The following is a 23,622-nucleotide window of genomic DNA, read 5'->3' on the forward strand; positions in this document are numbered from 1 at the left end:
GTCCCCCACCCCCTCCCCGCGCTCTTCACTGATTTATCTGAAAATTTTGATTTTCTCAAAATTTCGGAGAGACTGTAGCCCATTCAACACCCCCACTCCCTGCGTACGCCGGTGAACCAGGGCCCCTGGTGTTGTAACGCGCTACGCTGATAACCAGTCCGCTATGGAGGACGGCATTGGTACAATACGTCAGTAGCGACACTAGGGATACAGAGGCGAGGGGAATATATACGGAAGAGATTAGCATTTGAAATGTCCCTAAATACAGGTCCAGATCTCTGGATGGGGGGCTATAATCCCGGGCTCCCACCGGCTCAAGTTCCTTTTGTTTTATTGCGATTTCATCATGCTTTGAATGCAATTTTAACATTGTTCGATTTCGATTTACTTCTGTTAACATATACTGCGGAGTTTTAGCGATTACTTAAGATTTTGTTCAATATATGCTTTCGTGGTTAGGTTAGGCAGGTTAGGTTTGGTTCTCTTTAGTATTAAATAAAGTCCCTAAATGCATTCTACTAAGGTTCCGATTTATTCCCACTAGTCTACGATACTTACAGTCGCTTGTCAACGGAAAATACTGTCCATGGAAAGCAAGCATGCTGGGGTAAGGTAATTTTTAAATTGTTTTCTTCGGTAATTATGCGATATCGCCCGAACACCTCTCTCTTTTATTTCGTTAATTTGAGCATTGATACTTACCTATTCTGCATTGCGGAAGATTCTTTAAGGTGAAGTTATGCCTTTTTCCATAAAATAGTGTCAACTTTTCACATTACGAGTCATTATTTGTCTTCCTTGTTCCGCTTTGGGTAAAAATTTACTATCCTTCGGACACCCCTATTTTTTTCGTTTCGTCAATTTTTGACGTTCTTACTTATGTATGTGCTTCGCGGAACATTCCTGAAGGTGTATTAACGTTGTTTTCATGAAATTAATTCCAATTTTTCACATTACCAGTACGTCTTGCCTCAAACATAATATGCCGAGTACACCTTCCTACATAATCACGCGTCGTGCTTGTGTTTTGTCAAATTTTTGACATTCGTACTTACGTATCTGCCTCGCGGAACATTCCTGAAGGTTTATTGACGTTGCTTTGATCAAACTAATAGCAATTTTTCACATTACGAGTACTTCTTTCTCCTACCTTTCCGTTTGCTTCACACACAATATGGCGCGGATACCGTCGTAAATAATGACGCGTCGGGATGACACATCGGCCTTCTCTTTTCTCGATTTTCAATTGTCATGCAGTGTTTCAACCTTCGGAACCCAAGAAATGCCCGACAACAAATTTTAAGGAGCGATTTTACAATACCGGGAATTTCTTCATTTTGTTTGAAATTCGGTATACTCACCAATTTTGGCCCCGTAATCACGTATCTGCAGTTAAAATTTCGCGCTCACACGTGGAAATAGCAAAATAATCTCAATTAAGTTCGTATTTCCACACCCTCGATTTCCGAATTTCCCGCCGGTTCCGGGCTCCGCCCCTGGGGTAATCGACTTACCGCCCCCAACCGCTATCGCGGCCCCGCCTGTTTCTATAGACTCCCTGTTAAGGGCATGTTAGAAATTGGCCAGATTCACCTGCCCCCAAATAAGCGCCAGCAGTTAAAATTTGGCGCTCACACGTGCAAATAGCAAAATAATCTCAATTAAGTTCGTATTTCCACATCCTCGATTTCCGAATTTCCCGCCGGTTCCGGGCTCCGCCCCTGGGGTAATCGACTTACCGCCCCCAACCGCTATCGCGGCCCCGCCTGTTTCTATAGACTCCCTGTTAAGGGCATGTTAGAAATTGGCCAGATTCACCTGCCCCCAAATAAGCGCCAGCAGTTAAAATTTGGCGCTCACACGTGCAAATAGCAAAATAATCTCAATTAAGTTCGTATTTCCACATCCTCGATTTCCGAATTTCCCGCCGGTTCCGGGCTCCGCCCCTGGGGTAATCGACTTACCGCCCCCAACCGCTATCGCGGCCCCGCCTCCGCTCCGCTCCGCTCCGCTCCGGCTACCCGCCTGTTTCTATAGACTCCCTGTTAAGGGCATGTTAGAAATTGGCCGGATTCACCTGCCCCCAAATAAACTGCAAATTTATACGTGAGCGCCAAATTTTAAGTGCAGATTCGTGATTACAAGGCCCAAAATCAGAAACTTCACGGAATCCTCCACACCCGGTACAAACTTAATCACACATCCAGCAAACGTCATTCTTCTACCTCCCGTTTCACGTTCTAACGCTAGTCGCAAACGCAGACAGTTCGAAACACTGCATATCAACAAAACACAATCACGACCCGTCATGATAGTCACGACGGTGTACGAAGGTGATGGTGTACGAAGGTGTACGAACGTGATGTTGTCGGAAGATGTACGCGCCAAACGCTATCTCCGTCGGAGAATTAATTTTCAACGAACAACATAAATTTCAACTCTGAAACATTCCCAAATCACACAAAACACCTTCCCGATGTTCGACAATGCTACAAGAACTTATTACGGTAAGTAGTTTCTTCTGTAAAAATAAATAAATGTGTCCGAAGGATAGTAAATTAGTACCCCGCTTTGGTAACAGACAATATGGCGGGCACTCGTCATGGATTATCGCGCGTCGTGCTTGTGTTTCGTAGATTTGGAGTGGGTATGCAGTGTTTCAATCTTCTTCACCGAAAAATACCTACTTTCGTGTTCATTATGTCATCACAAACCATTGACGGATAGCCCCAAAAACCAATCACGATAGCCCCAAAAACCATTCACGATAGCCCCAAAAACCATTTCCGGCAAGGTTAGGTCAGGTTGGGTTGGGTTGGGTTAGGTAAGCATAGTTTAAAAAAGAAAGAAAAAATTTCGTAAAAAAAAGGCACGTTTGGAAACACTGGCGAGACCGCGTGACTTTCGACGCTCGCGCCATCTGCAGGTACATAATGGAAACAACGGCATAATGTTGTCGCTTTACAGAAAATGCAAGTTCCTTACATAAAAAGTGATTATTTCTTGTTCTACAGCATTCTATGGTGAAGTTTTAAGTTTGCGCGAAAGAAAATACCTCGAATAACTTCGACAATGCTACAGAAACTGATTTCAGTAAATAGTTTCTCCTGTAAATTTGAAGAAATCCGTTCGGGCGATATCGCATATTTACCTTTTTTCAACACAAATAACTTTTTTTTCGAATCCTAACAGTGTTCATTACTTTAAGGAAGGTTCAAATTTCGTGTGACAATGATTGCCAAAATTCTAGGATAATTGGTCTTCCTGCTAGGAGAATTTGAAAAAAAATCATAAAACATTCGGAGCCGTTACCCTTTCACCTGTCATTCGATACAACAAAATGAATTAAAGCGTGGGTAATTTTAATTTATCGTCTCTTTTTATGTTAAGTACTGTACCCTAGGATGCGGGAATTCGGTTACTTAAGCATCTATGAAATGCCAACTGAAACAAAATTGTAAAATCTAGTTCTTCCTTCAATCAAATTCTCCAGGTCAACGTTAAGAGTATAGCTACCAGTTGTGACACCACTTGCAAACAATGTGCACAAGTAATTTTATTAGAAACTCACCTCCTATCTCTTCCCAAATCTGTAGACACGTCTGGGTTTTGTCATTTTGGCGTAATTTGACCAGCAGGATAAGTTTTCAGCGCTGGGCGTGAAGTTGGCGAATAGCTCGACCTGCGATGATCTCTTGCGGATTCTGCACGAACCACCGCGATTGTAAACGTCAGCCTTGCACGAACCGTTAACAGGCGCACTGTTAGAAAGTTCTGCACTGTTCCATACAGAAAACACAGCCACGACAATCACCACCAAAGCAATGCAGAACAACGATAGATCCATTGTCAGGAGAATACTTGAACGGTAGGTGCCGACGCTTGAACCACGCGTCCGACAAGCATAACTACCAACGCCCTCTGTGACTCAATGCTGAGCTGTTGGTGGTAAACGTCATTTTAAAAGCTCGTATCGTCGAGTCTTCTTCCTTATCGAACTGCTACGTCAAAGGATACGCATTGGGACATGCTTCACGGGAAAGCAACACGGGGAGAATGACGTCAGCCGGATGGTTGTGCCCCCGTCAGCTAAGGGTGTTTACTTATTTACGAACTTCTGCAAGATAAAAGGTAAGGTAACGGTGTTCGTTTGGCACGTGACAAGTCCATCGCTTGTCTGTCGGTTTCGAAAATGTATTTCGGTGCAGTGTTATGTCGTATTATTGTAGTTTGCTTCGGTGCGTAACTAGCCGTAATGAATATTGACTGCTTGTCTTGTCCGGTTTTCAAGACAACTTTCGTCTTAGTCACTGGTGCAAGGGGAGCTGATGGGGCTTGGGCCCTCCAGAAGTAGTGATAGAATCAATTTTTTTATGTGTAAGCAGTAATGAACTGGGGGAAACCCAAACTGGTAAATGTAAATCCGCCATACTATGTTTGTCCTTGAACAACTTTTAAAACGAAGGTGGAAAATGTTAATTTAGAAATATTTTATTGTGTGTGAAGCCAACCCTAGAGCACAGCTATATAATATCCGCTTTTACAATTCCGGCCCAGCCGACTTTCCTGGCGGAGTGGTTAGCACAGCGCGTTACGATGTCAAGGGTCCCGGGTTGGGCATTCTTTGTGAGTGTGCCTTCACATCACTCATCCTCATCGTCGCGATTACCCAAAAGAGGCAGATAAGCGATTTAAACAGCATAAATCAAACAATTCCAGCCCCTTGTGGAGAAAAATACCTGCGGACCCTAGTGGTCTCCGTACCAATTGACGCTTAATGGTTAATATTTATTATTGGTATTAGTGTTAGTATTATGAGACACACTATTCTTAGATAGGTTAACCGGGACTGGTTCTACAGTTTCAAGTGGAATCTGAACCATTTTCCATATTTGTACAGTCAAGGACACTGCCGGCTTGTAGCGATTCCATTGAAAGTCAATGTATTCATTACAAGCCGGCGCTGTCCGTGACAGGTTTTGGCTCATATTTGACATATTTTAGTTATTTTTACATATTATTTTCATATTTCAGAACATTTCTCAACATATTATTTTCATATTTCAGAACATTTCTCAACATATTATTTTCATATTTCAGAACATTTCTCAACATATTATTTTCATATTTCAGAACATTTCTCAACATATACTCCACTCCATATTCGCGCAATAACTATACAAGTTCCTGTGTGACCGAAAGAGCTGTGTGAATTTCTTGCGGAAAGTCCGAAGGGACGTTGAACAAACGAAAGATTACGATCTTTTTTTATACCCTCCAATTACGTTATTACAAGTTTTCTGTAATCCGAATAATAATCGTTTTTTGTTCGTTTCCGGCTTTTTTTTTTCAAACTCCCGACAGCAGTGCCAGATGCAACGATTTTGTGTCACACGTACGGGATTCGCTTCTGATTTCTTGTCAAGACAGTCGCGGTAATAGTGACAATAACGAGATTGTATCTTATGTAGAGACTTATATTATTAAAAAGGTATTTTTTTACAATTTTAAGTCCATATTAACTCCATATTTTGGTGAAAATAACTAAATGTGGACAGTAAAACCTCGTTAGTCCGGATCCCGATAAGCCGGACTTCGTTTAATCCGGACAGGCAAAAGAAAAAGAAAGCAGAATGCAAGGTTTTAAATGTGGCTAGAAGTCAACAATCGCATTTGTCATATTGTTCCGTAACGGACTCCCCTTGCATTAAGCCAACACACAAATTTTTGAAGTCGATCAACATTCAAAAATGCCTATGCCCTTAAAATGCACCAAAATAAACGTGTTTTGTTGCTGCTATAAACGGAGTTTTAATGCAGTTTCTACTGTTCTTTTAGGTTATTTCAGTAAATCCTTACTTTCGTTAGACTGTCAACTTATCCACCCATTAGTTCGGATTAACGAGGTTTTACTGTATTTACATATTTAGCACATTTTTACTGCATATATATCCGTTCCCTGGCTATTACTATTAGTATTGCTGTGATGGTGAAAGTAAGATTCTTTACTAGCATTCACTGTTATAATAAAAATGTCTCTCTCATAGCTCAGACAGCATCCTGAAAGCATACTTCCCCTCAAAGGGCGTTGTTCAAGGAGTTTTTTTGTGGTAGAAGAAAAACCTACTCTCCATATCTACTTTCACGCTACATGCAACTTGTTTATTTATGCCAAGCGCATATCTGCCTGATTATTATTTATACCAAAGACATATATTTGTTCACATGAATTGCAAAAACAATTCATTGTGGCAATTGCGAACCTGTGATGCATATATTCTGGAGAATGTTTCGTTTTTCCAGGGCTTGTTGCGTCAAACAAACAAACAAGGAAAAAGGCAATCAAGAGTTTGTGCGGTGCCTAAACCTTTGAAACATAAACACGGAAGGATTGTCACACGTAACTGAAATTGTGTCAGTGATTTCTTATGTTATCATTCAAGGGTGCAATCAGTTCTTAGGAATTTCCAACAACAGCTCTCCCCCCGAGTTTCATTCGCAATCGTTTCAGATAGGAAGGTGTTCGTTTCCTGATAAGCTGTGTGAAACGTCACGTAGTAGATACGTCAAACACTTCCGGTTGTTCGCACGTGCGTGTCTGGCAGCCAACAGCCTACAGGACTCGTAATCTGTGAATTTAAAATTGTTGTCCTAAAGTGGGATATACATGGAAGGGGGCAAAGGAGGGCCACGGCCCCTTGGAAAATGAAAGTCAACAAAAATCATATATTTCACACATAAAATTTCATTTCAGTCATGGTAGTATATGTTAATTATTCCGAGAGCGATGCAGGAGAATGATAACTTCTAGTGTTGCCCACGAGACGAGACTTTGGCCTGTCTCGTCTCGTGGAAATGCTGTCTCGTCTCGAAAATATTCGTTTGTCTCATGACACATGGTCAATCCCGTCTCGTCTCGAATTTTTAAATGCCTGTCCGGTCTCGTCCCGTGGACAACACTAATAACTTCAAACTGAAGCAATGTTTTTTGAAGGGACAACGCTATTAAGGGGGGTTCTTTGTGAGTGTGTCTTCATTCATATCATCACTCACCTTCATCTTCGCGTTTAGCCAAAAGTTGCCGAAAAGCGAAGTAAAATAAACCAAATCAAACAAAATAATTATGTGCCTTGTTTGCCCCCACCCCCCTGGACAAAATACTCTGTTTGCTCCTCCCTGGAAGAAATCCTGTAGATGTCCATGGGGATATAGCTTGAAATCGATGATGTCTTGTTTACAAATCATCGTAAAATAGGAATATTTTGATGCTGTGGACGCAACCCCCCCAAAGTCGTTCATCAAAATCCATCCAAAATAATTGTTCATCTCAACCTCCTCCTCCACACACACACACACACACACAAATAACACAGTAATTAATTTTTGTTTGAATGTCTATAATTTGATTTTTTTTAAATAAAATTTTCGAAATTCGTAAGCTTTATACCAGAGGCGGCAACTTGAAATAAATTTTGGAGGGGCAATGTTGGTTATACAATATTTTATATATCTAAATATACATAATATCTGTCCCTCTTGGTGATTTTTTTTTTGGGGGGGCAGAAAGTGCCGGCTCGAAACTACCACAATAAAAACACCAGACATTGTTTACCAGTGGCCGTGATGTCAACACTCGAAAGGAGCACGACATTCGAAACCTTTCATTGAAGTTGAAATTAAGAGACTAAAAGAGGAAAGAGCACGGCTCATTTTCATATTTGCTACAGGAAATAGTGTTCTTGTGGGTGTTGTTAAATCATGAAGTATATACTGAACATTTAATAACCATAACTAAAAATAAATAAATAAGTCAATCAAACAAAATGATCCCTCCATTTTTGTGTAAAGATATGGTAGCTATACTATAAAATTTTGTCCCCCCAAAAAATTCCCATGACGCAAGAGCGTCATGAATCCCACTGGGGGCACCCCTGGATAGAAATAATAGAAAAAAGTCTGACAGAGTGATAGAAAATGGAGAGAAAACACGAAAGAAAAGTAGTACGATTCATCAACAATAGCAGAGCGGGTAGGAGCAAGAAGAAATGTATTATAAAACTAAGAAAGGAAAATGGAGAGTGTAGATGCCAGGAAAATAGAATAAAAATATACACAAAAAACAATAGTAAATGTATTTTACCCGGCTACATTTCGAGGGAAAGAGTTTGGACATAACGAAGGTTTCTGATAAACACTGGCGTACCCAGAGGGGGGTCTGGGCCTCCCAGATGGCGCAGTGGTAGCGTCGTCGCCTTGTAATCAAGGGGTCCCGGGTTCAATACCCGGTGGAGGCACAAGTGGTTCGGATCCCACTTTAAAAACTGTAGGTCCAGTCCCGATTAGCCTTACTGTGCATAAAGTGGACTTAAAACACCAACTCAACAACCCAGAGGGGGGTCTGATGGGGTTGCAGCCTCCTCCGAAATGGCGAGAAAAATAAAATTATTCAAATAAAAGCAGTGAAGAACTCGGGGTAAAACCTACAGTGGTAAAAGTACCCCCCCCTAGAATTACCTCCGATTACAATTTTTGAGAGTGGAAAGTTCTAAAAATACTAAATAAAAATCATCTTGTGTATGGTGCTTCCTAGAAAGAGTCTACGTGCTATCCATCTTTACAATTCCAGCCCCTCGTACGCCAATTCTGATAAAGATCCTTTTGGTCGTTTTGGACTGTTTGCATTTTTCAGAAAAGTTATTTGCTTGTTTGAGTTCGTTTTTAATTCCACTTTATGCGCTGAAAGGCTAATTGTGACGAGAACTACATTTTAAAATGGGATCCGAACCACTGTGCCTCCACCGGGTATCAAACCCGAGACTCCTTGCTTACAAGACGAGTAATTGTTTTAGTTTTTTCCAAAAAAGTGTTGATTTTGAATATTTACCATCAAAATTTTGTAAGGAACCTGACAGTTTAAGATTTTATATATGTAAGAAGTTAAGATTTTTAAAATGTTTGTTACTTCAAATAATGTTCAAGTTGTCACAGATAATTATAGTTAGACTGATACAGTTGTAGTTGGAACTTTTATATATGTTTATAAATACGTCAAAATCTGTTCGTGTTGACGTCACTTTCTAATCTCAGCCGAGGAAGTGAACCCACTTGAATGTTCCTCACCTGACGACAGACTGAGTTTGGAAAATAGGTGAAGGTGAAGGATGAATAAGAACTTGAAAAACGGAGAGAATTGAAGTATAGGTTTTGGGTTTTCGAGTTTTCTTCTTGCCGATAAGTTGAAAGTAAGCAATTAATTATGTACTTTGACTTTCGCTATATGTGAGGGAATTGCCCAACGTTAGTATTGAATGTTCTAGTGTTTTATTGGTAAGTGATTATAAAATATACGCGATTATAAAACTGCGTTTTAACTTTGAAAACAGTGTTGTTTCTTTTCTATCCAGCAAGCCCTGATGAGTAATAAAAGCGTCTCATGTTCCCGACAAAAGTTACAGCGGACTAACTTTGTGAGGACTGGTGTACAACCGGGGTGGACGTTGCAATTTGCACTTGGTAATTCCTTGATTCGAGAAATCTACGTCAAACATTTATGCAGGAATCTCTGTTCCGCCAATATTTTCCGTACACAGGCGGTGCTTACCCACCCACCCATGGTGAACCCACACACGTTCAAGGCCTTCTACTAGTGTAAACTTGGCTTGTCCTCACTTTCCTAGCTCACATTTCTTTAATAAGAAAATGCATTCCTATCTCAGTCACCCTACCCTGTATATAGTTTATGTCAACGTGACGCTCCAAAATTATTTGAAGCCGGCATACTGATGATGAATGAATGATTAAATTTATTTAAAAAAAACACACACACACACACACAACACCCTCGCACAGTCCCAGAGCAGTGAAATAAACTGTACGTATATTTGATTAAATTGTAATTATTTGCCAGAGAGAAAAATGAAGTAAATTAAAATATCAAAGCGTGATAAAAATTATTGCTAAATGTTTAGGCAAATTTATGCAATCTATCCTACATTGCTTCTCCGAACAAACGCGATGAAAATGTAACTTGGGAGAGAAAACATACGTAGATTTGTATTGAAATTACAAAGACGACATTTACGTGATTAAGTAATAAAAGCCAAAGACAAAGTAGGTAGACTACTCGCTTACCTAAAATCCGGATCGAACGGTAGAGCCTCGCGACAGTCTCCGTTATAATCTCTTTGGAATCCTTTCTTGCAAGGTGAAACCACAACATTCAATGGCTGAACTTTGCCCGTATAACCAGATGGCGCTCTGGTCGTTGTAACATGCCTGTAGCGTTGGCTACTCGCTGGATTCTGCATTGAAGGTCGAACATAGCTTGGGAACGTATTTGCCCTTGCACCCTGCTTATAATTGTTGTTTTGCGTTGGCACTGATCGATAAGGTTCGTAGTAGTAATAGTAATTAACCTGAGATAGCGAAAAAGACGCTGAAAGCACAACTAGGAAAACAATCTTCACGTGATCTCGCACTACCATGATGAAGTGTGAAGATTCTCGCATGGCCATGTGGTATGGCTTCAAGGAAAATATTGCAAATGACGTCACTTTTTTTTGTACCTGGTATTGAGTATAAACATGCGCTGTTTATATAAGTGAGGTTATGTTCTCAGAGCGTGCGTTTGGAGGGGAAAGATGGGCTGAGCGTGGGAGAAGGTTTCTGTTATTGGCGGAACTGCAGTTTAGTGATTTAGTCAAAAGCTACCAGGAAAAGTGTCCTATTTCTCACGTAAGAGCTGAAGGTAGTAGAGCCGTAACAAATGCAGGCTAGTAGGTGCTAAGCGACAATTACGAGAGGAAAATTGTCCACGATACAGTAACAAAAGCAGGATGTCAATGAACAGAGAATTCCAGGGGGTTTCCCTGTGTCTAAGTGGCCTTGACAACAATAGAACGTTTTATCTCTGTCTGGATAACCTCAGCCTCTTTCCTCATACAATGACCACATGTCACCCTGTAACTGGTAGGATGATCTCCCACCCCAGTAGCCGGTAGGTAGGCCCTCGCCCTCACGGTCTTTTACGCAACTGGTATTTTTATTTATGTAATACAGGGTGTTTAAAAAAGAATCATCCGATTTCAAAAGGCTATATTTAGGAAACCAATGAACATAGAACCTTGCAGTAAGTTGTAAAATACATGCTGGAACATAAAGTTTTACTTACAATAGGTTTTACTTTGTTGAGGGTAGGTAAGTGAGTTTGTTACAGCTGTGCAACGCGAGTTTCGTTCTTAATGCGGTACTGCACCACCTATTGCTCACAGTATTCGACGTTGCACAGCTTTAACAAACTCACATTTGTTGAAGCAGAGCAGAATGCCTTTTGTTGCGGGGTTGCTATCTTGACGCGGACTAAAGAGTGACCTGCACCAGGAAGGCACCTACCCTCAACAAAGTAGAACATATTGTAAGTAAAACTTTATATTCCTGCATGTATTTTACAACTTACTGCACGGTTCTATGTTCATTGGTTTCCTAAATATAGCCTTTTGAAATCGGATGATTCTTTTTGAAACACCCTGTATATTTGCTGAAATTGGAAATGAGTTATGAGCTATTTGAAACACAACGTAACAAAAAAACCTCACTTAACTACTATGGTATGTCTGTCAGACCGCTCCCCGAAAATATAATTCAAAAAGATTAAAAAACAAAAAACAAAGGCAAGACCTCGTCACCTTGACAGCGAACACCTCAACCGAAAGGTATGGAGAAGGGATCATTTGTGGTTGGAGGAGTGAGAGATTGTAGTTTTTAATAATTGTACGAGTTTTCAGGAAGTCTAGAATTTGCTGCTTAACATACTGAGTAGTCCCCCCCGACCTGCATTTCGTGGTTTTCTCCAGTGGCTAGAGAAGGAGTATATGACCTGCAAGGGGGGTCGGGTATGGTGTTGTTTATATTAACATTCAGTGTTATATTTATGAAAGCCGGATAGTAAGGTATAACTCTATCAACTCACTGAGCGTGCCATTTTTTCAATGTGAATGCTGAAACGGTCTTTTAAGAGACCAGATACGTTTAATTCATTGTAGTTCCCTCCTGGGGAACCATGGGTGTTCTCTTGGACAGAACTTCTCTAAAAATATAAAGCATAACTACGAAAAAAAAACATTTTCCTCCATGACATTTCTGACCCCCCTCCCCCACTGCTCATAGCTTTGATCTTGTCGAAGGTTTACTTGTTTCCGTTTCCAATGCTTTCAAGTTTGTTTTTCGATGACCACCCTGTATATAGTACTGAAGATCTCTCTTCACCTTCAAGCAGCTGGCTTCCGATGTGCAGGTGTCAACTCACCTTGGGGGCGGAGTCAGGTTGACCCACGGCCATTACATCATTCCTCCAGCTTCTTTCAAGTGCTGACGTCATCTTCTACCTCGAAGGGCAATTTTTTTTTATTTTCATTCTTTTCATTATTCTCACCTCAGTTTCCTTATGCACGTTCATCTCTCTCCTCTTTGATAAGTGGCTTTTCCTTCATTCTCTAAAGACGGAAGTATTTCGTGACTCGGCGAATCATGCACGACTCATCAGTCAAGATCAAGAGTTTCAAAGTCTAAAATTATCTCTCTTCTTTCTGTATTGTATTATTTTCATTGAAAATGTTTCAATCTTGATAGATTCGTTCATTTCCTATTCTTTCCGATATGAATTTAAAAATAATAATTCTCCAATTTTCTTTTTTTTTCTATAATCTTTTAAATTTCAAATTTAAAAAGTACTTTTTGCAATTTCTATTGTAGTTTAATAAGTTCTGTATTTTTATATCCAAATATATTTCTCTAATATAATTTACTTCCCTTTTTGTTTTAAATATTTCTATTTATTTATTACAATTTACTGTTTCCAATTATCCTTTATCCAATAATTTTCTCTTCACTTTCTCTTTTGTATTATTTATATTATTAATGATTTTCTTTTCTTTTCTCTTTTGAACTTGTCTCTCTCGTGTGATTTCCTTTCGAAATACTCTTCCTCTTGTATTTTACATTTATTTGTTATATGTTGTTTTCTCTCTTTTACATTTATTGTGCGTTTTCTACATTTGCCTTCCAATCATATAATTTTATTTCCTTATTTAATATTTATTCCTCAATTCATTTTTGTTTCTTTCGAGATATTCTTTTTATTTTCTCAGACAAGCAAATCGCATTGACTAGTCTTTATTCATATGGGTAACCTTTGCTTTAATTTTTGCTGGCCGATAAGTTCAATAAAAAATATAAACGTGATATCATTTGTGTACAATCGCTATATAACTTGGCGGCTACTTGAAAGTTACTATTTATTATATAGGAATCAACACACAGAATTTGGAGTTTTCGTCGCTTATCTGCCATCTTTAGCCAATAGCGACGACGAGGATGGATGATGATTAGCAATGGCGCGGGAACGTTTCCGATTTCGTGTGTTTGTCTTATGTCTCTATTATGACACTTTTGGCTAATCACGACGATGAGAATCAATTGTGCTTATATTAGGTGGATGAAGGGACAGTCATAAATACTACATAGGTTGTCCAGACGGCTCCATTTCCTTCAACAACGAAGTTTCAAGGTTGTAATGTGTGGCAGAGAGGTAGACACTTGAATGTCGTCAGACATGGACACCACTTACGCTCCGGACTTAATGGAATAAAAAATCAGATGCAGAAGTTAGAAGTTTGCAATGTTAAAGTTGATGAGCAAACATGTAAGTATTCATTCTATTGTCTAAAACATCCCTGCAACAATTTAAGTAAAATTCCCATGTCATCACCTCTGTTCATTATCTTGCATTTTGATTCAAAGTAACATTACACAAAGTAACATATATTATTTTCTGTGAGTGTCTGATTATGTTCTACATGTTGATTTAAAGTCTACATATATAGACACTGTGTCCTACATTTTACGCTATAGTGATGTAAATCTATGAATACCTGTCATCAGATTCAATATTCGCCACCGGTTGACAGTTGCCGTTGAAATCCGATCCGTAACCTTGCCTACACGGAGCTACCACGGAAGCCCGGAACAGCAAGTTGCCCGGAAACTCCGTGGTGGGGGTGGTGGTGGTCGCAGGTTCCGGAGCCTGCTCAGCCTCTTTGTGTCTGAGTAGCTTGTCGATGTAATCGTCCAAGTTGAATTTCTCGGCCTGTTCCACAACGAACGCCATGCAAGGCACCTGGCGTAACACTCCGCCGTGCACTATTTGCAAGACGAGATACAGAGCACACACGACACCAACGTTTCTAGCCATGTCGCACCGCAAACAAGTTCGTCTAATTGTTTCCTTTATAACGCTACGAAGGTAAAGGTCGACAATGATGTCATCCTTTTCTGAATGGCTCTTGAATCCTTTGGCTGAGGACGTGCATTCAAAGTGCAAAGGAACGCAACGTTAGTCATGCGGGAATAATTTGTAAACGATTCACGGTTTAGAATTTTGCAGCATCACGTACGGAGAAAAATTTTGTCCTTCCTGTCACCTTTCGAAAAATGACTCGTGCCTTTTTTGCAAGGGTTTGCAAGTTCTTTGTTCGTGGAAGTTGCATAAGCTCCAACGGTGGATATATTAACTTACTATAGCCAATACCTTCTTATAAGAAAGCCTGCGCACAGGTTTGTGACGTCACCAACGTTAGGTTAAGCTAGTTATGCATGCCTTATGCTAGACAGTGTTTTCGTATGTAATATTTGGATGAGTTCACAGTTTATTGAGTAGATGGCAGTGCGATCGACCAAGGTGCTAATTTTGTTATGAAAGTAATGCGGCTTAGTTAGTTTTTGGAATATATTGTGTAGATTTGTTTCTCTAGAAAGGCGGTAAGTGAATTGATGGAAACAGTTATATTTGTGGAGTGATTTGCAGTCACGAAATGGCATTAATTTGGAAAGAAAAGTAAAATAAAATTAATAAATAAATAGCATGCGTAACACAAGAAGAAACATCGCAATGTGATTCCGGACGTCAGGTCTTGGACTGTGTATTAGAGTTTATTTTTCTATGTTATTAGAATATAAATAGTATCCTGAGAGATATTTCATACCGAGGCGACAAACCACAAATGTCGCTTGAAAGCGAGCAGTCGGAAATCAATGCAGCCTTTCGAACCGTAGGGACACAAGCTCTGACTGCACCGTTTCCTCAAGGAGATTTGACACCAAAGCGACACGCGACAAACGATACGAGGATTTCACACCAAAGCGACACGGGTCCTTCGGTCCAAGGCAACTTTCACACCGAAGCGACACATGTTGCTTGGAAACGAGCCAATCAAGAGCAACATTTCACATTGTAGCGGCATGACGGGAAGCACAGGCCAGCGTTCGGTTGGTGAAATCCTCAAGCGATAAGTGTCGCGTGCCGCTTGTCGCTTTGGTGTGCAATCTCACTAAAGCAAGACACTCATTGCATCGCGTATGCGCGAACAACAAACCACGGCAACATGTTGCAAGCTATTGAGGAAATGGCCCAGTTTGAGCGACGCAGAAGCGACAAAGCGACACGTGTTGCTTATCGTGTCGCCTAGATCTGTAGTTGTAATGTACGGTTTATCGTGTCGCCTATCTGTTGTTCGCAAGCAACGCTTGCTAATAGACTGAAGACACCATGTCGCTTGTCACTTATTTGGGAACTCCCCCTGTAGCGCGTCGCTTCGGTCTGAGCACCCTTCCTTTAAGGAGCTTTCCGACCGAAGTAACAGGTAGCACGCGAATACGCCATATGAACGTGTCGTTTGCTGTTTGGACCCTCATGTGCTATTTTACAGTCTGGAAGTGTGTGTCACTAGTGTGACAGTGTGAACATCTCGTGTCGCTTGTCCCATTGGTTTGAAAGTTGCCTTACAATCATGTCGATGGCACTAAGAAAGTTTTGTGGGGTTCCCCTTGTCGTTTCATGCAATCATCATTATCATCATCGCCGCGATTAGTTTAAAGCGGAAGAAAAGAGACAGTAAATATCAAAAATACAAATGCTTCAGTGTGTATATCATTAAAAGAAATGATGATGATAATAATAACGAACCTAATTCATACACAAAAATTTAGTTGCCAAGAGCATTCCGCGCGTATTTTTTCTCCCGTATTATTAACGAAAGTATGACGATAACAGGACGTGGTCGACTGTCTAGAATGTTCGTTAATATCTTCGCGACCACTGTACCAAATATCATAGCAATTATCACATTCATAGAAATGCTTCATGTAAAAGAATCAGACGTTGCAGCGAAAACTCCATTTACTTCCATTATAAGCAGACGAATACCAAGCACCGGGGTCAACACCAGCGTCTCTAGCGAATCATTTTCGAGTGGAACCAGCGAGAGAGCGCAGAACCGTGAGCGTTTTCCACACTACGTTATTCAAGGCGCTGTAGTATGAAGATATAGCCTGAATGCATGAAAAGCATTAATGAAAATGTGTTACGTGTGTGACGATTTAGAAATGTAGCAAGATTTGACTTCATTTGTCTATGAATCACGTAGGCTACAGTCCTACAGATGCTATTGCATAATAATAATTTTCAGATTAATTCATTTTGATATGTACAAGGAATAGGTTCATTTTTCATGGAGTGCTTCAATAATAATAATAATAATAATAATAATAATAGTGAATTTCTTCCAAATGTGTACATAAAAACTTGAATCCAATAAATATTCCATTTCTTCTGAAAGTGAATAATAATTAGTTCATTCACTTTCTACGTCTTCATCTTGTTCTCAACGTCCCTGATGTCTTAAGCCTCCTCCAGACTTGACCTAAATTGTATCTCCAGGAGCTGTTGGCACTGCTAGGAAACAAGTTTAACCTTTTAAGGGAAACTATTTGTGACTGCTTCTTCTGCGTCAGTCACCGTCTACTATCCGTTATCACTGAAACACAAGTCTAAAAGCCTCGATATATCTTCTCAATATGCCTCTACAACAGTGAATCTTGTCCTGCTCAACAATCTTATGTCATCGCTTCCTACCATCTGAGTGCTTTCTCCTATTTCTAATTTCCATTCCTCGTAGGTCTTCTTCTACATCGGCTTTTCATATCTTTTTTTTTTGGTCTGAATTAAAATGGTTTCCACTTCGTGCTTCTTGCGACAGTTCGAAATTTTCCATTCATTCAATACGACCAATCAAAGCTCTCCTTGGGGATTTCATTTCTCTCACTATATAAAGGGTGTTCCGTATAGGACGCCGAATTTGAATCGAGGCTTATTGTTTTGTTTCGAAGTTGGCAGACCTGTTCTTACCAATGTTGGCATCTGTTGTCATGCCGATTAATGTAGCCTCAATTGTTTTGACTCGTTTGTTGTGGTTTCCTTCCCAAAATCCTCGAATAATCCAGGAGCGTGAAATTCATCCATCCGCCGAGAACGACTGTGTGGTGAGGGTTTTGTGTGATCTTACACCCTGTGATTTCTTCTCATGTGGGTTTGTCACAGGTGAACGCAAACAAACCACGAACCCTTTTGGAACTGAAGACGGAAATCATACGGGTGATTGGAGGCATCGGGACAGACATCTGCGAGAGGGTTATCAATAATTTTGTGAAGCATATAAATGCATGCAGACTCAGTAGGGGTGGACGTATGACTGACATAGTCTTTCATGACAATGAGAGATGTTACTGCTTACATATATGTGAAATATAACTATTTTCATGATATTTTCCCTATTTTTATTTAATTTTATAATTCGGCGTCCTATACGGAACACCCCATATATTGTTTCATTCATGTGGCAAGTTCACCATATAGTTTATTTTTCATTTATCTTATTTGCTCTAAAATTTTCTTTCAAAACCTAGTCGCTGTTTCTTAACTTTCTTTAACTTTACATATATTCTACGGACACTGTACAGTGGGATACATGAGTATTACCGTGCAAATTGTCCATCACCATGTTCGTGCACTTTATTTGATCGAATAAGAGCTTCAAGAATTAAAAGGAAACTCAAAACAAGCTGTTGACTCCATCGCTTAAAAACACATAGGATGTAAGAGAAAAATTAATGAGAAAAGTCGTGGACAATTTACCGAGCAATTCTAGTGGATCCCACTGTACAGAAGAGAAGTGTTTAACGGGTCCAAACCCTTCCCATTGGTTTAATTAACATTTTGTATCAATTAAATAATCGCATCAACGTTTAATCAAACCACTATAAAATTATTGTGAAAATATAGCATGATTTACAGGCAGTCCACAGACGTAATGAATGCTCTTGTATTCTTCATGTGTAATCAATTTAGTTCATTCATGTCATCACAATAACTGTATCAGAATTCATCCACGTGTAGTGGAGATAAACTCGTATAAATTTTTACAAAAATTTAAAACAAGCACAGATATATTTTAATTTGAAAAATTTGAAAATAAAAATCTAAAATGTTTAAAGACAATAATGGTAATGTAATTATTAACCAATTTACCATAATGAATAACATCCATAATTAATAATTATTATTGAAGTTTACTATCCTCGGACTACTGAACGTTTAACCCTTGCCATAGTTTTCCTATAAATACGGCAGCGTGTACCAAGTAAGCAATATGAGTCAGTAGTTGTGCCAGGGTCTACCCTCACCACATACTTGTCAATGTCCTTACACACTAACGATGTTAAATATGCACTTAAAGGACACGAACATAGAAAAAATTGGCACACACAGTAAACATTAATGTAAGGAACATAAAATTAAGGAAAAATGTACACTTATAAATCTCCAAGATAGGATACTTAAACACTTTTACAAATATTAAAGCAGTTTCCCGTCATTCGTTTGGTTATTTAAATGTAAGTATTATGGCAAGACAAACCAAGTCGTCATTATACGAGTGATTGATTGATTGATTTAGTTTATTTTACTTCGCGTTTTGTGCCTCTTGGCTGATTTGCGAAGATGGGGATGAGTGATGAAATTGATGAATGGACATTCACAAACAACCAAGTCCGAGCGGGATTCGAACCCGGGACCCTTGGCTTGAATACGAGTGAAAACGAAAAGCAGAACAGAACCTTTAAGTCATGTAGAAAAGAGACTAAGATTTATTTCCCTAGAATTTCGTCTTCTGAAAGACTGAAAAGTCAGAATGTAGGGCCGTCTGCATGTATGTCAATGTATATCATTTCTAGACACTCTGTATTTAATGTATAAAGAAATTGTATTGTAAGACAGACAACTGATATTTAAGACCCGACGCGAGGACGAGACGATTTTAATATTACCTTTGTACACCTCTCAAGATTGGTTACAACAATTAGATTAATTAAATGAAATATATGATTCTTAGCATTCACCACTCAGCCACGGGGGAAAAAGGTACTACGAACATGAAATGAATACATAGAAACTAAGAAATTGGACGAATAGATACTAAAATGACGCTACAATAGGGGGAATAAGCACATAAAAGACGATAAGATAGGTAAAATAAACACGTAAGGGGGTATTTAGCTTACATTGCCTTGAAAAGTAGGAATGGCTCGTCTCGAAATTTCGAACTGGGACAGGAACCAAGACGAGAACGAGAGCATAGCTTTCAGTCCGAAGAGACAAACGAGCAACAGACCGATTCGACACGATGCAAGGTATTGAGAAAAGCGACCCAGTCCGAGCGAGATGCAATTGACAAATGACGCGTGCCATGTCTCTATTGTGTGAAACGTTGCTGCTGATTGGCTGGTTCTAGGGATGGATGGTATCGGAAATTTGATATCGCGATATATCGTCATAGACGATACGATACGATATTTTATCCGTATCGTGATATCGGTGATATATCGTCTCCACGATATATATCGCCAAATATCGTGACGATATATCGCCAAAATATCGTGACGATACATCGAGCTGGTTCTAAAGCGGCATGTGTTGCGTGTCGCTTGTCCCTTCGGTCTGAAATCTCCCTTAGGGAGAATTGCGACAAGCGACGCGACTTCACCAATCGAACGCAGTAGCTGTGCCGCTACGGTGTGAAACGTGGCTCTTGATTGGCTCGTTCCCATGCAGCACCTGCCTTCTGTCGCTTCGGTGTGAATTCTTCCTTATAGGCAATTGTGAGCACGTGCTACGTGGATAAAATTCAGTTTTCAAGGGTTCGTAGAATCGAAACGGGTCGTCAAGCAAAACATATGAGATTATGATAGTATTTCTTTCCCTTAATAACCTCTATACGCTCGCCATAGGTTCGAGACGGTAAGAATATTCATACATCGATCCGAGACCGAGAACCAGAGAGGTAGGTCTCCCAAACACAAGATGAAACGAGACACTGCGAAGTCTAGTCTCGAATCTTCATACCTACCCTAGTGAACGCTTCATGGATCTTACAAGCAGCAACTCTGCATATCGCAGTTGGCTGCGTAGGAGTATGCCGTATCATGAAGGATGTTCAAAAAGTTCCTTCCTTAGTCAGAAGTCATATCGAGTCACTGTCTCGTACGTGTCTAGGCAGACACCGTTCCTTTCCTGTCAACAGCAGGACCGGAACAAAACACCAACGACCCACCAACAAAGTGTGCCAATTTTCATATAGCGGGACATTTCCCGAAAAGGAGGAAATTTTACATTCTCTGCGGTTATTCGAACATCATTTGCGCTAATTCTTCACAATGAAAAATATTAAGACAGTGTAAATCACACAAATAATAGTATAAAAATAACGATAACAATAATTTTAAGCCAATAGAACCCATTAGAATGTATGGATTCCTGAATCTTTAACAATCACAGGGTTGCATCTGATGATTCTTGTATAATTTTTATTAATCAGTTAATAAAAGATTTATGAGTTGTATACTTTTGATAACAATTGGTATACATCTGTGATTTACTCCACAAATTGCTGAGTATTGTCCAAAGAAGAGTCCAATTCGACTAATATTTACTAACTGATTTCATTTTGCTTCTTATTTTTGTGAAGTAAATTGAAGTATTCAATACGTTTTGAATGCAACTCAAATAGGTTGGGGGGGGGGGTGTTAAAGGTTACGGAATTGTAAATAAATTCAATTCCTGGCCGGAAGAGAAAATCGGCAAGTGTAAATGGGTTCTACACTGTAAAGAACCTTTTTTTTATGTTTAAAGTATTTGAATTCGGTCCAGGGACCTTTTGTCCCCGGATCAAGTTAAATACGGTGCAGGAACATTTTTTTCAATAAAACATTGATTGATTGAAATGGTGTTTTAAGTTGACTTTGTGCACAGTAAGGCTAATCGGGACTGGACCTACAGTTTAAAGTGGAATCCGAACCACTATGTGCTTCCACCGGGTATCGAACCCGGAACCCCTTGATTACAAGGCGACGACCAGAACCCATTAGAATTTATTGCTTCCCTGGACCTTTAACAACACTGTTCCCTCGGCCCCTCCCCGCGTATAATCGGGGCGGAAACCCGGTCATCAGAAGGGGTGCGTTACACGACGATCAGTGTAAGCACTCAGAACGAAGAGCCCTGCAAATATATGTTTGCAGAATAGTGGCTTATGTACGCAAAGGAAGTATTTCCAACGGGAGCATCTTACTTGTTGAAGATCACTGATTTGCTGTACTGCAAAATGCGCCTCCCCACTTGTATTGCTACAAATCCGTAGACAGAATTTTATTTGGGGGGGAGCTCATCCCTTATCTCATCTGACGTCGCAAAAAAATTTTGTAGAGGGGCTAAGGCCATCGATAGAACTTGAGTAGTGCAAATAGTGATGACAATAATAATTATTGTTATTTTACAATAATAACTATTATAAGTTATTAAAATGTACCAATTTCAATCCAATTTTTTTGCTTACATAAATGGAGAGACTAATACAATTGTTGTGCATTATTTTTCTTATATTTTGTACAGTTAGTGTACAAATTCTTTAAAAAATTGTGTTTACCACTTAGTGGTAAATTTTACTCATAAAGTTTATATTCTGTGACCTCTCACAAAGAAAACTATAAGTTTTGGAAGCTGTGGATCCATTTATTCTTTGTATTAAATGGTAGAATATAAAAATATAAACTGGTTCCTCAATTATACACTAAACCTTTTTCGATGTAATGCCGTTTTTACTGTGGTTATAACTTTATTTCTGTTATTAACAATAAAAATAACATTTTAATTAGATATTTGTAAGATTTTCGGGGGCTTCAGTCCCCTTAGCTCCCCCCCTTTGGCTACGCACCTGTATTGCCACATAATTTCGATTGGAGGTTGAGGGGGCTCAAGAATGGACGAAATATGGGTTCTGCTTCGTTAACCTTGACTACTAATATTCATTTGTCTCTCTATTAATCTGTCTTTCTTTAGTTTGCTTTCACTTTCAATCCATTCTTATTTTTCTCTATTTCTTCCGTCTTACTTTCTTTATTTCTCTATGTAGTCTTTTGCCTCTCTCCACTTCTTCATCTTCTATTCCTTATTTTCTCTTCCTTTCTTCTTTTCCTATCTTTCTTGCTTTTCTTCTATTCCCTTTTATCTTTCTTCTCTTATAATTTCTCTCTTCTTTTCTTCCTCTATTTCTCTTTGTTCAGCTTCCTTTTTTTCTTCCTTTTCTTTCTTTTTCTTATCTGCTTCTTTTTCCTTTCCAAATTTTCTCAGTTTATGTTTCTGTTTTTATTTTTCTTCTTCTTTTTTCTTTCCTTCTTTCTTCTGTTTCTCATTTTCTCTTTCTCTCGTCCTATCTTCTCCTATTTCCCTATATCTATCTTTTCCTTCCTCTATTTGTTTTCATTATTTCTTTCTCTCTTCCCTGTTCCTCCCACTATTAATATTCTCTCAATTTTTCAGTCTCCTTGTTCATCTGTGCGTCCTTTATTCTGAAAATTCTGCTTGGATGGCAATTCAAGGACATATTGACGGTTTGGAGCCCCCAAAATATTTCTAGCGTCAGAAAATTCCGATTGGGAGAATGATTTTATCAATTATTTATTTATGGATTTGTTTAATTGAGAGAGGTACCCTCCAGGCAATAACACTGTCCCACCATTTCCCTGCCACTCTCAGAATTCCCAGTGTCTAGGATAACCGTCATGGCTTCCTCGCGACGTGTCTGTTACGTAATGCATTCTTCGTCTGAAGCAGTGCGAAATGTGGGAATTGCAATTACAGCGTGCAGATAGCGTAAACTTTCTTGATAAGGGTGTGGGGCTCTGCGCTGGGTTTCCCTTCTTCAAAAGCAAAGAATATAGCCCGTGGGCAGATTTTGGTCTCTTCATCTTCCCGTATCCAATGATTTCATTGGTGACCTTCAATGAATCACGTTATGTAATTCCGAAGGTCACCAGTAGAGGCGATTTTCGCTTCTTAGAGTTCCACGATGACGAATGACGTCATATCCAGGTACTCGCGATTAATTCGTTATTGTTTGTTTTTCCACAAATCGGGACTGGGCCTACAGTTTAAAGTGGAAACCGAACCACTATGTGCAGGGGCTCTGATCTCACAAATAAAGTAATGAATGACTCACTCTCTCCCTTTTTAAGTTTTGGCCTCAGTGTTCGGAATCTCATAAAAGCCCATGAATTCCTCAAAAATATTACAATGTTCATTTACAGTTCGAATGCAGAATATTAATTGTCCACGGATGGATATGTCACAAGTTTCGTCAACCATAATAGCAAAATATTCCCGACTTTAAATATCTGCTA

At 39.5% G+C, this 23,622-nt stretch overlaps 1 protein-coding gene across 6 annotated transcripts in view; it reads right to left on the bottom strand.

The window, feature by feature from the left end:
* LOC145990041 (uncharacterized) overlaps nucleotides 1-23,622 on the bottom strand; it is a 51,754-nt gene that overhangs the window by 11,248 nt on the left and 16,884 nt on the right. Inside the window, exon 1 of one of the 6 annotated variants that reach the window (XR_014441925.1) lies at nucleotides 3,572-4,090. The exons of 3 other annotated variants lie outside the window; for them this stretch is intronic. Coding sequence is in view for 2 of the 3 variants with exons in the window: in XM_083125670.1 (XP_082981796.1) it covers nucleotides 10,132-10,514 (383 nt within the window). In the remaining variant the exon portion in view is untranslated. Of the gene's footprint in view, nucleotides 1-3,571; nucleotides 4,091-10,131; nucleotides 10,571-13,928; nucleotides 14,354-23,622 lie in introns of those variants that run through there. 2 more of the 6 variants (XM_083125671.1, XM_083125670.1) reach the window with 2 other exon arrangements.

Source organism: Lepisma saccharinum, chromosome 7 (assembly GCF_977018435.1).
Source record: "Lepisma saccharinum chromosome 7, izLepSacc3.1, whole genome shotgun sequence".
Classification (NCBI taxonomy): Eukaryota; Metazoa; Arthropoda; class Insecta; order Zygentoma; family Lepismatidae; genus Lepisma; species Lepisma saccharinum.